The 16,208-nt window shown below is 41.5% G+C and overlaps 2 protein-coding genes across 2 annotated transcripts in view; both read left to right on the top strand.

The window, feature by feature from the left end:
- The window catches only part of CPED1 (cadherin like and PC-esterase domain containing 1), a 587,225-nt gene that overhangs the window by 354,205 nt on the left and 216,812 nt on the right, over positions 1–16,208 (top strand). The window lies entirely within an intron of this gene.
- LOC108176819 (large ribosomal subunit protein eL39) lies at positions 7,562–7,947 on the top strand. The gene has a single exon (XM_089329480.1). It carries the CDS (start codon positions 7,617–7,619, stop codon positions 7,770–7,772), a length of 156 nt encoding a protein of 51 aa, XP_089185606.1. The 5' UTR covers positions 7,562–7,616; the 3' UTR covers positions 7,773–7,947.

The raw sequence follows: 16,208 nt of genomic DNA on the forward strand, positions 1-16,208 counted from the left end.
TGTGGGAGACCTGGATGGAGTCCCTGGCTCCTGGCTTCAGCCTGGCCCACCCCTGGCCATGGTGGACATTTGAGTCGTGAACCAGCAGATGGAAGATATCTCTCTCTTTCTCTCCCCCCCATTCTGCCTTTCAAATAAATAAAAGAAAAATAATAATTATTGTGGACAGTCTGCCCCCACTTTATCATGTCTATTTCTACATCATACTAAAAGAAAATTGCTGCCAAAACTTTTCTTGGGGAATAGGATTCAAACACTGAATGCACCAACTCCTACGACTGCAGAAGGATCGACTTTCTTTTTTTCTTGGTTTAGGGAACCAGATGAGAAGGTAAGCTAGTATTGTCCAGTAGACCCAAGAAGTAAAATGAGAAATGCAAAGGAAGCAGAATATAAGAAGAGCAAGGAAAGGAACAAGATGAGGGCGAGAAGAATTAAAGAGAGAAAGAAAGGGATTTGGGGGTCTGGCGTTGTGGCACAGCAGGTAAAGCTACTGCCTGTGACATCTGCAGTGCCAGCAGCCCATATGGGAGCTGGTTCTTTTCCCGGCTACACAACTTCCAATATAGCTCCCTGCTAATGGCCTGGGAAAAACACAGAATATGGTCCAAGTGCTTGGCCCCTGTCATCTACTTGGGAGACCCAGGTGAACTCCTGGCTCCTGGCTTTGGAATGGCCCAGTGCTGGCTGTTGCGGCCATCTGGGGAGTGAACCAGGAAATGGAAGATTCTCTCCCTCTTCCCCTCTCTCCCTGTAACTCTTTCAAATAAATAAATAGATATTTTTTAAAGAAAAAAAAAAAGGAGGGGATTTTGGGACCGTAAAGAAATGTCACTTGTTGCTGTGGTTTGAAAGTGGCTTCTGAACTATGCATGAATGGCAAAGTCAGAAGTTAATGGTGTTGTGAAGCTGGAAATGTAACCCAACTCTGCTGTTTAAGAGGTGGGTCTACCAGAAGAGCACCTGGCTCCTGGCTTCGGATCAGCGCAGTGCACCGGCCATAGTGGCCATTTAGGGGGTGAACCAACGGAAGGAAGACCTTTCTCTCTCTCTCTCTCTCTCTCTCTCTCACTATCTAACTCTGCCTGTCAAAAAAAAAAAAAAAAAAAAAGAGGTGGGTCTGGTAGAGCATCCTTAGATCATTGAGGGCATGTCCTCAGAAGGTGGTTCTCATGAAAGAGTGTTTGAAGTGGGGCCAGCCACTCTCTCTCGCGCGCTCTCTTGCTCTCTCTCTCTGCTTTCTGGCTTGCAATGTGATCCTTCTTCCACACATGCCCTACTACTGCCATCTATGTCCTCTACCAAATGCCTAACAAATGGGGACTGTACAATCTTAGGGGGTGAACCTCCCAATCCATGAGCCAAAATAAATCCTCTTCCTTCATAGGTAGCTTGTCTTCAGTATTTTGTTATAGTAATGAAAAGCAGACTAATACACTTGCTGTCCTTTTCACACATCAACCAGAGTGCTGTAGAATTTAACCACAGATCTAGCAAGTAGATCTTAAAGACTGTGCCCCAAACAGGCAGCAAAGGCTCCGCAACCTCCAGTTGAAAATTGAATCTGACAATTGTCCCAATGTGTATTTGCTTTTACAGCCTTAATATAATTGCATTGCTGAAAGAATACAAAGATGTCCTTAAGCAACAGAAGTTACAAAAGGAAAATATATGTCTTGTTTGACACAAACTCATCTTCTTACAGTGTCACATTTGAAATTGTCTTGTGCGAAGGACTGACCTTTTTTCTTAGCTTAGTCTTCATAATCACTTTTTTTTTGGCTTCAGAAATAAACCACTGTAGCACATTTGCTTATTGTGTTTCTTAAGTCTCTCAGTAATAAAGTTGTCTTTCACTGATTCAAGTGTTCCCAGCAAATAAATATAATACTTTATGCTATGAGGCTATTTCAGCAAGTATTTTATTTTCAGTACAAAATTGTTCATGGTAACTTACTCCTGAAGATGCTGCCCAAATTGCTTTGCACTAAAGGTTATTAGTCTGGAAAACCTAAATTTACCTCTGAAAACAAAGTTTTAGCTTTATCAGTGGCTAACAGTTGTTTCAAAGAGCATTTGTATTCAATAGCCATGACTGAATATTGGAATGACCAGACTGGTTTCACAAGGCATCAGATAGTGCATGCAATTAATGGAATTATTGTGACTGAACATCCGCCCTAAAGGGCGACAGCTCACTTCTCTCTAATGAAGAATTTCAATATCTGACATCAAGATACTTTCCAAATCTTACCTGGCTATGGCCCTCATGCACGAATCTGGGCAAAAATCCAAATTTTCCCAGCATTTTCCACACAGCTACTTCTACCTTGGGTTGCTTTTCCATTGTCCCTGTTTCCTTGTATTCCTTGTGTCAAACCATCATGTGATGTGAGCAGCCTGTGCTGGTGAGATGAAGATGTCTGAAGTTACTGCACAGCCAACTTGCCCAGATGGTGTCAGGGCAGATGATTAAAATGCAGCTGCAGGAAGGTACAAAACTGCACACTGCAGACAGACACTCCCCAGGCAGATCAGGTGGTGTTCTGAGGACTTTAAATAAGGGAAATAAGATGCAGTTGGGTCTGGCGCTGTGACTTAGTAGACTTAGCCTTCACCTGCGATGCCAGCATTCCATATGGGTGCTGGTTCAAGTCCTGGCTGCTCCTCTTCCACTCTAGCTCTCTGCTCTGGCCTGAGAAAGCAGAAGACGGCCCAAGTACGTGGGCCCCTACACCCATGTGGGAGATCCAGAAGAAGCTCCTGGCTCCTCAGCTTCAGATCAGCCCAGCTCCAGCCATTTCAGCCATTTGAGGAGTGAACCAACGGATAGACCTTTCTCTCCGCCTCTCCTTCTCTCTGTCTGTGACTCTGCCTCTCAAAGAAATAATAAAAATTTTTAAAAAGATAAAAAAGAAAAAAAGACGCAGTCAGGAATATATTACTTTACAGCAAGGATATGTGTTGTTAGGTGACAACATGTCTGTGTATTGACACAAAACTGGATGGGATGGTTTACTACATACGTAAGCTATATGGAATATCTGAGAATAATCCAACAAGTTCATGGAAAATAGGATTAAAAGGCAATTTTATTTTTAAGAAGACAATGTTAAAATCCATACACTTTTCTCATAACATTATTTATGAACTGCCTGAAGGCCCCCATATATATGGATTTAATCTTTTTGCACCAAAATAATGTATTTTCAATTTCATATGCCATGAAATTGAATTCTGAAATTCCCTCATACCATTGTACATGAAGTTCATCATTTCCATCATTACTTAACACATGACTACATAAATTTGCCAAAGAAATGCGCATGATCAGACAAAAAAAGAATTTTATTAGTTGGTTTCTTGCTGAACACTTATTACCTCTCATGAAGAGATGATAGGAGGCTTACAAGATTAGTTCACTTCAAAGTGTTTAGATCAAGAACTTTCTACTCATAAAATTGAATAAAATCATCAACAGAAAAAATATATTTTGATATTTTAAATGAAAAAATGTAAATTATCAAAGCAATATATATAACTTGAAATGTTTGTAGGGCCAGCATTGTGGCAAATGGGTAAAGCCACCAACTGTGACACGGGTATTCCATATGTTCCATATGGTTGCCAGTTTGTGTCCTGGCTACTGCACTTCCAATCCAGCTCCCTGCTAATGCACCTGGGAAAGCAGCAGAAGATGGTCCAAGTGTTTGGACTCCTATCACCCACATGGAAGACCTAGATGAAGCTCCTGGGTTCTGGCCTTGGCCATCTGGAGAATGAACCAGCAGTGAAGATATTTCTTTCACTCTCTCTCTGTATCTCCCTCCCTCTCTCTCTATTCTGACTTTCAAAATAAATAATCTTTTTTTAAAAAAATTTAAGAGTCAGTGCTGGAATGTAGCAGGTAAAGCCGCTGCTTTCAGTGCTGGCATCCCTAATGGGCATTGATTCGAGTCCTGGCTGCTCCACTTCTGATCCAGCTCTCTGCTATGACCTGGGAAAGCAGTAGAAGATGGCCCAAGTCCTTGGGCCCCTGCATCCACCTGGGAGACCTGGAAGAAGCTCCTGGCTCCTGGCTTTGGATCAGCTCAGCTCTGGCCATTATGGCCAATTGGGGAGTGAACCAGAATATGGAAGACCTCTCTCTCTCTCTCTCTGCCTTTCCTTCTGTGTGTGTATAACTCTGACTTTCAAGTAAAAAATAAATCTTTTAAAAAATGTATATAAATTAAATACATGCAAAAATAAAAATCAAAAGAACACACACTAAAATGTCAACAAAATCTATTTTGGTCAGGAGATTAAGTGTAATTTTTCTATTTGCCTACTTGAATATAATCTTTCTATAATAAATGTGTAGTAATATTAATGGCTAAAGTTTTAAGAATGATCAATATACTTTTGACTATTAAAACCCGTCAGAAATAAATATAAGTGTTTATAAAAACTAACACATAACCTAAGATTTCCTGAAAATGAATGAACCTAGTCAGTAACTATGATAAGTCAAATCAATATTTTTTTAAGATTTATTTTATTTATTTGAAAGACAGAGTTACAGAGAGAGGTAGAGACAGAGAGAGAGGTCTTGCATCTGCTGGTTCACTCCCCAGATGGCTGCAACGGCTGGAGCTGAGCCGATCCGAAGCCAGGAGCCAGGAGCTTCTCCTGGGTCTCCCACGTGGGTGCAGGGCCCCAAGGACTTGGGCCATCTTCTACTGCTTTCCCAGGCCACAGCAGAGAGCTGGATCAGAAGAATAGTTGGGACTAGAACCGGCGCCTATATGGGATGCTGGCGCTTCAGGCCAGGGCTTTAACCTGCTGCACCACAGTGCCAGCCCCAATAAATACGTTTTTATTATGAAATTTCTGATTAGATGTGGGAGATTGGCCATGAATATTTAATTTTGATCTTTTCCAAAATTCCACTATAACTATAATAAATTGATTTTTAAACAGGATATACACACACAACAAGGAACAATAAAGGAAAGGAAGTAATATATTTTGAGGACTTCCCAGTAGATAACTGAATGATGCCTGTATTATCAGACCTGAATTCATGAGATCTTAGGTCTTCAGGGAAAGCCAAGAGGCAATCTGTCTGACACCATAAAATTTCTAAAAGTCTCAGGAATTGGAGGTCTCACAAACCCTGAAAGTCAGATATTTAAAGTAAGACTGGAAACAAAAGAATCAGCTGAAAGATTAGGAAGCAGTTAGCCCTCAGGGTACTTTCCCCACTGTATAGAAGGTAACAAGTGTCCCAGTAGACCCTAGCAAAGGCAACAGGCCTACTTTTTGAAGAATATAAGATGCAATGTGTTAGAGAATAGACAGAGAAAAGTGAGGATGTACTTAGCATATTAAAGAAAACTTTTAGCTGGTGAATGCTAAGACCTCTGGAGCCCTGTTTGCCTACTAGACTGAAGAACATTAGCCAACATCATCAAAATTGGAGACCAGAATATTCTCTGCAGAAACCAACCAGACTAAGAGACAAGACACAAATATGATGACATTGAAGACTTGCCAATAAAATGACCATCAAGATAACCCTAAAATAAAAGCCAAAGTCAACAAGCCCCACCCACATGCTCAGAGTGTCTAACTGGCTTTTAAGCATTTTACTCACAATCAAGACCAATAACCAAGGATAGCCAGACACTCCCAGGCAAGCTTCTAAAAGAGTAGAGGGAAAGCAAACAGAAAAAAAAAAAAAAAAAAAAAAAAAAAAAAAAAAAAAAAAAAACCTTGAAAGAAAGAAGCAAGGGGAAGAAAATTTCAAAAAATATCATTAACATAGTGTACTAGAATAATGCCCCTCCTCCCCTCAGTAGACCCCCAACTGTATTGGTCTCTTAGGACTGCCATAAAAAAACACCAGGAACAAGATGGCCAGAAACAACAGGGATGCACTGCCCCACCATGCTGGAGGCCAGCAATCTGAAATCAAGTTGCCAGCAGAGCTACCTTGCTCTAGAGGTCCTAAGGGAGGCTACTTCCTGGCCTCTTCCTGCTTCTGAGGGTCCCAGGCATGAAAGTGGGGTCCCTTCAGTCCCAGCCTCAATCTGCACAGGCCTTGTCCTCCTTCTGGGTGTCTTAATCCTCTATGCCCTCCATGAAGATACTTGGATTGAGGGCCCATCCAGATAATCCAGGATGATCTTGTTGAAAGGTTTTTAAGTTATTTCCCTCTACAAAGATCCTGTTTCCAAATAAGATCACATCCTTATTTGTTTCCAAATAAGATCACATCAATAGGTCCTGAGTAATGGGATGTGGATCAATCTTTCAGAAAGTTACCACTCAACTCACCACAATGTACTAATCCCCAAAATGTTTGATGTGTCACCTCATACATGGGAAAAGGGACTCTATACATGTGATTAAGTTAATGATCTTGAGAAGAGAAGATCTTCTTGATTATCCCTATGGTCCTTATATAATCACAAGGGTCCTCCTGGGACAAAAGAAGCAGACATGCCAGTAATGTGAGGAAGGAACCACACGCCAAGGAATACAGGTGCCTCTCCCCACTGGAGAAGGCAAGGAAACAGATTCTCCCCCACCCCAGGAGCCCAGTCTTACTGATTGTAGACTTCTGACATCTACACTATAAGATGGTAAATGTGTGCTATTTGGAGCTGTTAAAATTATGGGAATTTTTTGTAGAAACAATAGATAGTTAATACAGATATAAGAAAAGATAGCATGCCTTTACAATTAGAGCAAAAATATTATTTCATTTTAAAAAGGAACAGAAAACAGAAGAGCTCTTACAAGTCAAATGTGTGTGTGTGTGTGTATATATATATATATATATGCCTATGTACAACCATATGCTTATTCACACACACATGTATATTAGCCAAAATAAAAAGCTCAGTAGAGACAAATAAGGAGGGGCCAATGTTGTGGTATAGTGGCTAAAGCCGCTGCCTACAGCACTGGCATCCCATATGAGTGCCAGTTCAAGTACCGGCTGCTCCACTTCCCATCCAGTTCTCTGCTAATGCTCCTGGCAGTGGAAGATAACCCAAGTCCTTAGGCCCTTGCACCTACGTGGGAGGCCTGGAGGTAGCTCCTGGCTCTTAGCTTCAGCAAGTTCCAGTTCCAACTGTTGTGGCCATTTGGGGAGTGAACCAGCAAATGGAACTCTTTCTCTCTCTCTCTCTGTAACTGTGACTTTCAAAAAAAGCAACAAATAAAAATCCAAATGAGAAAAGTGCACAGAAATTAAGGAAAACATAGAAAGCAAAGTGGAAAACAGTAATAAAGCTTATGGAATCAGAAAGCTAATTTAACATTAAAGAAGTAGAAGATCTATAAAGAAGAAGGAAAACTGAAGGAAGGAAATCAGTTCAATAAATGGCTTACTAGTATGAAAAACCAATGTAATATACTCACATCCTGCCACATCATCATGAAATTTCCAAACATTATAGAGAAAGAGAAGATTCCAAAAGATACCATACACAAAAGGCCTGGAATTAGAGTAGTAACCAGGAAGCTTGAAAATAACAACCAAAAAAAAGTCATTTTAAAATATTGGGGGAAACCTTTCTCCTTTCCTCCGCCATCGTGGTGGGTGTCCCTGATTCTTCCTCGCCATGTCTTCTCACAAGACCTTCAGAATCAAGAGGTTCCTGGCCAAAAAACAAAAACAAAACCGCCCCATTCCGCAATGGATTCGGATGAAAACTGGTAATAAAATCAGGTATAACTCCAAGAGGAGACATTGGAGAAGAACCAAGCTGGGTCTATAAGGAATTGCACTTGAATGGCGTGCTCATTTCTTCTGTCTCAATGTCACAACGTCACTATCACCACATCAAGCTGAAGATGTCACCATCATCTGGACAGCTGGACATGTTTGATTAGGGCTGTGACCAGTGGGCTGGTTCAGTAATAAATATGTGATCCCTTTTGAAAAAAAAAAAATATTGGGGAAAAAAATCCAATATCCAGGCAAACAGTAGGTGAAAACTAGTTATAATATTTTTATTTATAAATTATTTACATGCAAAGCAGAGAGAGAAACAGAGAGGTCTATTCAGCTGGTTTTCTCTCCAAATGCTTTTAACTGCCATGGATGGGCCAGGTCAAAGCTGAGAACGGGGAATTCAATTCAGGTCTCCCACATGGGTGGCACAAACCCAAACACTTGAGCCACCACCTAGTGTGCACATTAACAGTAAGCTGGAATAGAGAGCAGTACCTGGACTCAAACCCAAGTGCATAATACAGGGTACAGGCACCCAAGCAGCATCTTAATAGCTATGCCAAACCCCCACCCTAGATAAACCTATTTTTTTAAAGATTTATTTTATTTATTTGAAAGTCAGAGCTACACAGAGAAAGGAGAGGCAGAGAGAGAGAGAGGGAGAGAGAGGTCTTCCATCTGTTGGTTCACTCCCCAGATGGCCACAACGGCCGGAGCTGCGCCGATCTGAAGCCAGGATCCAGGAGCTTCTTCCTGGTCTCCCACACGGGTGCAGGGGCCCAAGGACTTGGTTCACCCTCCACTGCTTTCCCAGGCCATAGCAGAGAGCTGGACTGGAAGAGGAGCAGCCGGGACTAAAACCAGTGCCCATATGGGATGCCAGTGCTTCCAGACCAGGGCGTTAACCCACTGCACCACAGTGCCGGCCCCTGATAAACCTATTTTTTAAGATATATGAATTCCCATACAACTGATTTCACATCACTCTCTCAGAAAGCTCCACCATCACAAGAGAGTAAACCAAAGATGAAAACCAGAAACAAGGAAGATGATATTCCTGAGATGAAGGTGAAGAAGATCCCCGAACAGTTGGGCACCAAACAGACCCAACGACCCTTTGAGACCCTGAATCAAAAAGGCACAATTGATAACACTGTGGATTCCTCTGAGGAGATTCAGAAAACTGGTGAGAATTGGGGTTGGATTCGTGACCAGCACTTGGAGAACAAAGCCGATGGGGACACAGGTAAGAGGGGAAGAGAATGGGAGACCCCAGAAGCAGCAGGGCTGAGGAATGGGAAGAATGTTAATCAAAGGGTACAGTGTTTCAGTTACACTGGAGAACAGCATGTTTTGGGATTTATTGCCTTGTGTGGTGATGATAGTTAATAACAATATATATTTCAAAATTGCTGAGAGTAAATCTCAAATGTTCTCACCCCAAAAATGAGAAGTATTTGAGGTGATGAATGAATATGCTCACCAATCTTATTTAACCATTCTACATTGTATGTGTATATACATAGATAGATTACTTTACATATAATTACATCACTTGAACACCACCAAGATCTATAATTATGTCACTAATTTATAGCAAAGTAAAAGAAGCAAGTAGGGGATAAGGCAAGTGAGGAAAGGAAAAATAATCATAGTATCTGATATCACTTAGCATGAGTAGCATTGTGTCATAACATATGTTATTATATATATATATATAACCACATATTTGAAGCATCCATATGGGAAGAGAAAAGATGAGAATGTGTACATGTTAACAACTGAGGGTGATTGGAGCCGGCGCTGTGGCTCACTTGGCTAATCTTCCACCTGCGGTGCCAGAATCCCATATGGGCGCCGGGTTCTAGTCCCGGTTGCTCCTCTTCCAGTCCAGCTCTCTGCTGTGGCCCGGGAAGGCAGTGGAGGATGGCTCAAGTGATTGGGTGCCTGCACCTGCATGGGAGACCAGAAGGAAGCACCTGGCTCCTGGCTTCGGATAGGTGCAGCTCCGGCCATAGCGGCTATTTAGGGGGTGAATCATTGGAAGGAAGACCTTTCTCTTTGTCTCTCTCTCTCACTGTCTAACTCTGCCTGTCAAATAAGTAAAAACAAACAAAACAAACAAACAAACAAACAAACCAACAAAAAACCCTGAGGGTGATGAAAAACACAGATAATGCCTAGAAGTTTTAAAATTATGAAATAATGGTATAAACATTATATTTAATAAACTGAGGGAAAATGCTAATAGAATCACTGAAAAGAGCTGAAAGTTGTTACTTCTGAGTGAGGGGGTAACTGGGAAGTGGGGAAGTGGGAAACTATTATTTTTCGTTACAAGAACTATATAATTAGGGTGGGCGTGGTTCAGACTCCACTTGGGATGCCTGCATCCCACACCAGAGTTCAAAATCAGGATCTGCGTAATGTACACTCTGGAAGACAGGAGGTCATGACTCAAGCACTTGGGTCCTCACTGCCCACCTGGGAGACCTGGATGGATTTCCAGGCTTCTGACTTCAGCCTGGCCCAGCCTCAGCTATTGAAAGCATTTGGGGAATGAACCAGTGGATGGGAGATCTCTCTCTCTCTCTCTCTCTCTCTCTCCCTGTCTCCCTTTCAAATAAATAAAAATGTTTTTTAAAAATAGAATTATTTACATCATATAGGTGATTTCTTAGAATCTATTGTTAGAATTTTACCAAAAGTATTATTTTATTTAGGTTGTTTTGCAAAGTTCCCTCGATTCTCTGTTGTACACCTTTGATTGGACTATGGAATACCACAGTTTAAATATGAAGACAAGAACCACAGGAAGAATCCAACACTTGCAGAGGGTTACTGCATAAAACTGAGCCAGAAAGATAAACAGTCTTGGATGAGCTTAATCCTTCTACGTGGTTGTTTTCTCCAGCTGTGAAATACATTTAAGACTTTCAATTCCATTAATTTGCTCATTTATGAATTCTAAGCAAGACACACCTTTAAAGCAAGCCAAGTACTACAAACAACTCTCCATCATGTTATCACATGACTTAAACTATCTTGAAAAATGTAGATTTCTTTATATGCAATCACAAGCAGTTTTAACATGTTTTGTCTAGACTAAAAATGTATGCAATCTACAAGCAAATAACTGTGATTATTAAGTGAATGAAACTATTTCTTCAGTGTTTTCATGAATATCCACATACATCAATTTCTCAAATTTAATCTTCTGATTTTAAACTACCTGTTGACTATCTATTTTGTGATTTCACCTCATTTAACATTCCAGTCTCAGATTGATTACGCCATACCTGATAAGTTTCTGTGCCCCTTGCCTGAGATGACATTGGGAGAGGATAATGGTTTAATTTAGCATAATCAAAGGAAACTGCAAGCAGAAAAACAAACTAAAGTGTTCTGAGCTTTAAAAAGTGGAGGAGGACATTATTTAAGGATGCCATGGTATTTGGTGAAATCTCCCTCTGTTCCTGAGTTAACCTGTAGAGGCAGAGGTAGTTGGTAATAAGATCACTACCCTGTCTCACCACGACTTCAAGTAGAGAGGCCAGTGCACCAGCTGGCACTGATGGACCCTACAGAAACCACTCGCTACAGTGCCGTAATCATTGCACAACTTCTTTGTTCTCAGAATACAGTGCAGAACATTTACATCATAGTTATCCTGCCCAGAGCTTCCACAAAGGTTGTATACTGCTTCCTGCCTCTCTATTCTGAGGGCTTGTGACACTACACTTTACAGCAGGAAGTGAGGACTCCTTTGACATATCTGAACTGTCATTTCTTCCTGCTATGGTGAGGACTCTGCACCCTGTTTTATTCCTCATTGATTGCACCTCCTTTTGGAGAAAAAGAGTAGCCAGTCAATTGGTTTCCATCACCAGTGGGGGCTTCAAAATTAAGATAATGCTACCCTGAGCCTTCACAGACCTCTATGTCCTCACTGAGAGAGCTTTCCTCTCCACTTTCTGTTGCTTCTAACTAGTTTCTTTTCTCAGAATTAATCCCAAGGTGATTACAAAAGGTGCTGTTTGATCAATAATTGTTATGCTTATTCATTAACCTCCTGCTTTTCAGTCTAAGACTAGGTGGTCAGCATTGTTGTCTTCAGTTCCAGGAGAAGGAACATGAAACTGCACTTTGCATAGTCTAGCAAGACCAGGAAGCTTAAAACTTAATAAAGCTGATAGTTTGCCCAAACTGGTTCAGTTCTCTCTGTGCGAGCTTTATTCATCACCACCCCTGGGGCAGACAGGGGTGGAGCAAGAAGGGTAAGATTCCAGTGCTGATCCCCACCCTGGACTGCCAACAATTACTGTAAGATTAAGATATGCTGAGGGCCAAATCAGTTCCTGAAGGAAAACTCCTTCCAGCCAAAGTCTGCCATAACTCTGTTAACCTATAAGACAAATATTAGTTCTCTCCCCAAAACAGCATTGCAAACGGCTCCGCTGCATTTGTCTGGTGCTGGTTTCATGAGTGTGCCTTGGGGATTTCAGACAATACGCTGGTACTAAAGTAGCAACTGGAATCTTTTACTCAGCCGGCTAGACTCAAGACTCTGTTCTGGCATTTGGCCCAGTATATCAAAATTGTGGTTTTCAGCCCATTTTGGAAGCAGCCTCACTAAGCCATGTGACAACCCCAAAAGTTGGTCTGGCACCAGAAGACTTCATCAGATTGCAAACTTGAGAGCCCTCAAGTTGACTGTTTTTGTATTGATGCCTCCCTTCCCGTAATCATTAACAGAAGGTGAGAGGGCTGCAGTTGGAACACACCTCACACCTATTATGCAGTTTGTGTTTATGTCTCTGGACCCTCATAAATCTCCTGGGCTCTGAGCACTTGCCTACTCAAATAAATGTACTCTCTGGAGAAAACTCCAGTAGGAGTTTGAGTTATTAGCCTAGCTCAACAAACTTACCTGGAAGGAGCACATGGCATGGCTACAGATTTGTCAGAAAGATTTAGGAGTATCCGTTTATTTACTGATTTTAGCACCAGCAGAAACCGAAGCTGTGAATACTCCAGACACAGCCATCTGGTGGTCCCCTTGGAGGGTGTGCAAATCATGTGGCACATACTAATGTAATGTAGTAGGTATCAGACATGGCGAACTTCCAACTGAAAACTGGCAAGTTAGTAGATTATGTCAATGTTGACAGCTCTCAACTTAATGCTTCATTGATTCCACTGTTCCTGTGAGAGATTCCTTGTCTGTTACAATCACAACCATACAATCATTACTGAATGCCTACTATGCACTCAGCCCTTTGGTAGACAATGGACATCCCAAAAGAATTATCCATTCTAACTGATGACTGACAATTAAGGTACATTAGGTAAAGAAAAAGCAAACAAAGTGATACATTTTGTAGTAGGGACCCAGATGTTACAGGAATTGCATGGAGAGAAATGTTAATATGCTAACTCCTGAAGAGTTATGACCTAGAGGATGAGGAGATAGGTTTGGATGAGTAAAGAACTTGGTATATAAATATTCGGGCTCTGCTTAACAGAAAATAGAAACAAGAATCAGGCTGACTAGAAAGAATGAGTTTAAGGAAATAGAGTAAATGAATTTTTTTAAAATGAATGCTATGGATACACATGGAATGAAAGGGGTTGACACTGGGGTGCAGTAGGTTGAGTTAACGCTGACCCTCCATATGAGTACTGGTTCAAGTCCTGGCTACTCTGCTTCCAAACCATGTCCTTGCTAATGCATCTGGAAAAGCAGCAGAAAATGGCCCAAGTACTTGGGCCCCTGAACCCACTTGGGAGACCCAGATAGAGATATAGGCTCCTGGTGTCCCATTTTGGCCATTTAGGAATGAACCAGCAGATGGAAGATCTTGAAAATCTTTGTCATTCTGTCTTTCAAATAAATAATATACATCTTTTTTTTTAAAAAAAAAAAAAGATTCATTTATTTTATTTGGAAATCAGAATTACACACAGAGAGGAGAGGCAGAGAGAGAGAGGTCTTCCATCCGCTAGTTCATTCTCTAATTGGCCACAACAGTCAGAGCTGCACTGATCCGAAACCAGGAACCTGGAGCTTCTTCTAGGTCTCGCACGCAGGTGTAGGGGCCCAAGGACTTGGGCCATCTTCTAACACTTTCCCAGGCCATAGCAGAGAGCTGGGTCAGAAGTGGAGCAGTTGGGACTCGAACCGGCGCCCATATGGGATGCCGGCACTGCAGGCGGCAGCTTTACCTGCTGCACCACAGCGCTGGTCCCAATGAGATACTTCTTAAAAAAAAATACTGAATTAAGGATTTTGGAAGTCAAACCAAAGGGCTTAAAACTGATGTCAGGAGGTGGGCATTTGGCCCATGATTAAGATGCTGGTTGGGGCACCTGCATCCCATATCAGAGTGCCTGGGTTTGAGTCCTGGCTCCACTTCACATTCAAGATTCCTGCTGATGCTCACACTTAGAGACAGCAGATGATGGCTCCTGGCTTTGACCTGGCCTAACCCTGGCTATTTTGGGAATTTGGGGGCGTGAACCAATGCATCTAAAATCAATCTCTCTCTCTCTCTCTCTCCTTTTCTTTTATCTATTTATGTCTTCAAATTAAATTAAATAAACATTTTTAAAGGAATATATATGAATTAAAAAAAAACTGATGTAGATGAGGCCGGCACTGTGGTATAGTGGGTAAAGCCACTACCTACAGTGCTAGAATCCCATAAGGGCACCGGTTCAACATCAGGCTGCTCCACTTCTGATCCCGCTCCCTGCTAATGCACCTGGGAAAGCAGCAGAAGATGGCCCAAGTGCTTGGGCCCTTGCAGCCACATGAGAGGTCCAGAAGAAGCTGCTGGCTTTGGACCAGCCCAGCTCCATTTGTTGCGGTGTTTTGAGGAAGTGAACCAGTGGATGGAGTGTTTCTCTCTCTCTAAATCTACCTTTCAAAAAAATGGATAAAATCTTTAAAAAAAAAACTGATGTAGGAAAAAAATAAAGTTATTAAAGCTTTTGTTCAGGAAACTCAAACTATTAAAGTCAAGTTAAAATGTAATTGACTTCCATGTAAAGATTGAGACATGAATCAATGCCAAATGGCATTTGTTGCTTGACCGGGCTTAATAAACTCCACATTAACTTGCTGCTCACTGCTAATGAAGACAGTGACCAGAGGTTACACATATGCACAACAACCTTGGCTACAAGAGTAGTATCGGCATTTGCTGACTTTTGACGGACCTTTGTTGGCAGAAGAACATTTATGGCACCATAATGTAAGTGTGGCTAAGCACAGCAACAGTTGGAAAAGATGGCCACGATCAATTCAAAATGACATTTCTTTTAAAATTTTTATTGTCCAATTTTGGCAAAAACTTCCAAAAGAAGAAAATTTCTTTTTTCCATTATAAGCAGTCTAGCAATCACTCCATAAATGTTACTCTAAAAAAATGTAAGTGGTAGATTTTTAAAGTAGTTTCCTTGACAGCTTATTAAAAGTGATAATAATTTGTTAATTTATGAAGTTGCTTTATTTTGAAAAATTCAGCAAAGTTTCTTTGAAAAGATCTATTCAAAAACTCATCCTTCTCAGTGTATTTCTATGTTTTATGTTTTGCTTACCTGTACTCTCTGGGCAAAAGTAATCACTCTTTTTTGTTCAGACTGTTTTTAATTTCATTCTCATTCTGAAAAGATTGTATAATGCCTTAAATACTGCTAGAGATAAGCCACTTCATTTATTTCTGACTCTGTGAGGTTTTTTTACATTTTTTTCCTTTTTTTTTAAGGGTGTTGGGGTGCAGGGATTAGGGAGATCTTGTCCCAGAGACAAGCCACTCTTTCCAAACCCTTTATGAGGTTTCTTCAGCCTTAATTTCTAGGATTAGTAAGCAACCACAACAAAACATCTAACTTCTATAGTTGTGGCCACTTAAACAGCAAGACATCACCATGCCTTTCCAAGTCTCGCCCTCCCTCCTGGGACGAGCACTGGTGTCTCCCCTGCTCCCCCATGTCTGTCATTCCTGCAGGCGTTTCAGGCCACCAAAGGACAGCAGGGCATCCAGGATGCCATTCTCCACCCCCTCCTGAGAGCCAGTGGTCACAAGCCTGTGCCCTGTTCCACACTTGTAGCATCCAGGTGGAATTTAAAATAGAATGGATGGGGACCCAGTTATGCAAAAAGTCACCTCTGCTCTTCTGTTCCATCATAGGAGTTAAGACCAGCTGGGGTGCTTCTGGTATCAGTTTCCAGTACATAAGTCTCTGTGATCTGCAGCAGAAATTCTTACAACAGGGCCCTTAGAAGTCTCGTCCTCTGATGGGCTGCCAGAGGCAGAGTCCAAGGCATATCTGTGCAGGCAGACTTTTGCTGAGTTTCCCAGGGACTGAGAGAAAACTACCAAAGGGAACAGGCTCCCCTGGGTTCTACAATGGTCAAACTACAACAATCTTAGGTGGAGCTGGGATTTTTTTTTTTTTTTTTGCCAGCCAATTT

The sequence above is a fragment of the Oryctolagus cuniculus genome, chromosome 3, assembly GCF_051225735.1.
Source record: "Oryctolagus cuniculus isolate XC-2025 breed Fujian yellow rabbit chromosome 3, ASM5122573v1, whole genome shotgun sequence".
In the NCBI taxonomy this organism is placed as follows: Eukaryota; Metazoa; Chordata; class Mammalia; order Lagomorpha; family Leporidae; genus Oryctolagus; species Oryctolagus cuniculus.

What these genes read in the sequence shown, in the direction of transcription:
- LOC108176819 (XM_089329480.1), top strand. Translation starts at nt 7,617, where the DNA reads ATGTCTTCTCACAAGACCTTCAGAATCAAGAGGTTCCTGGCCAAAAAA.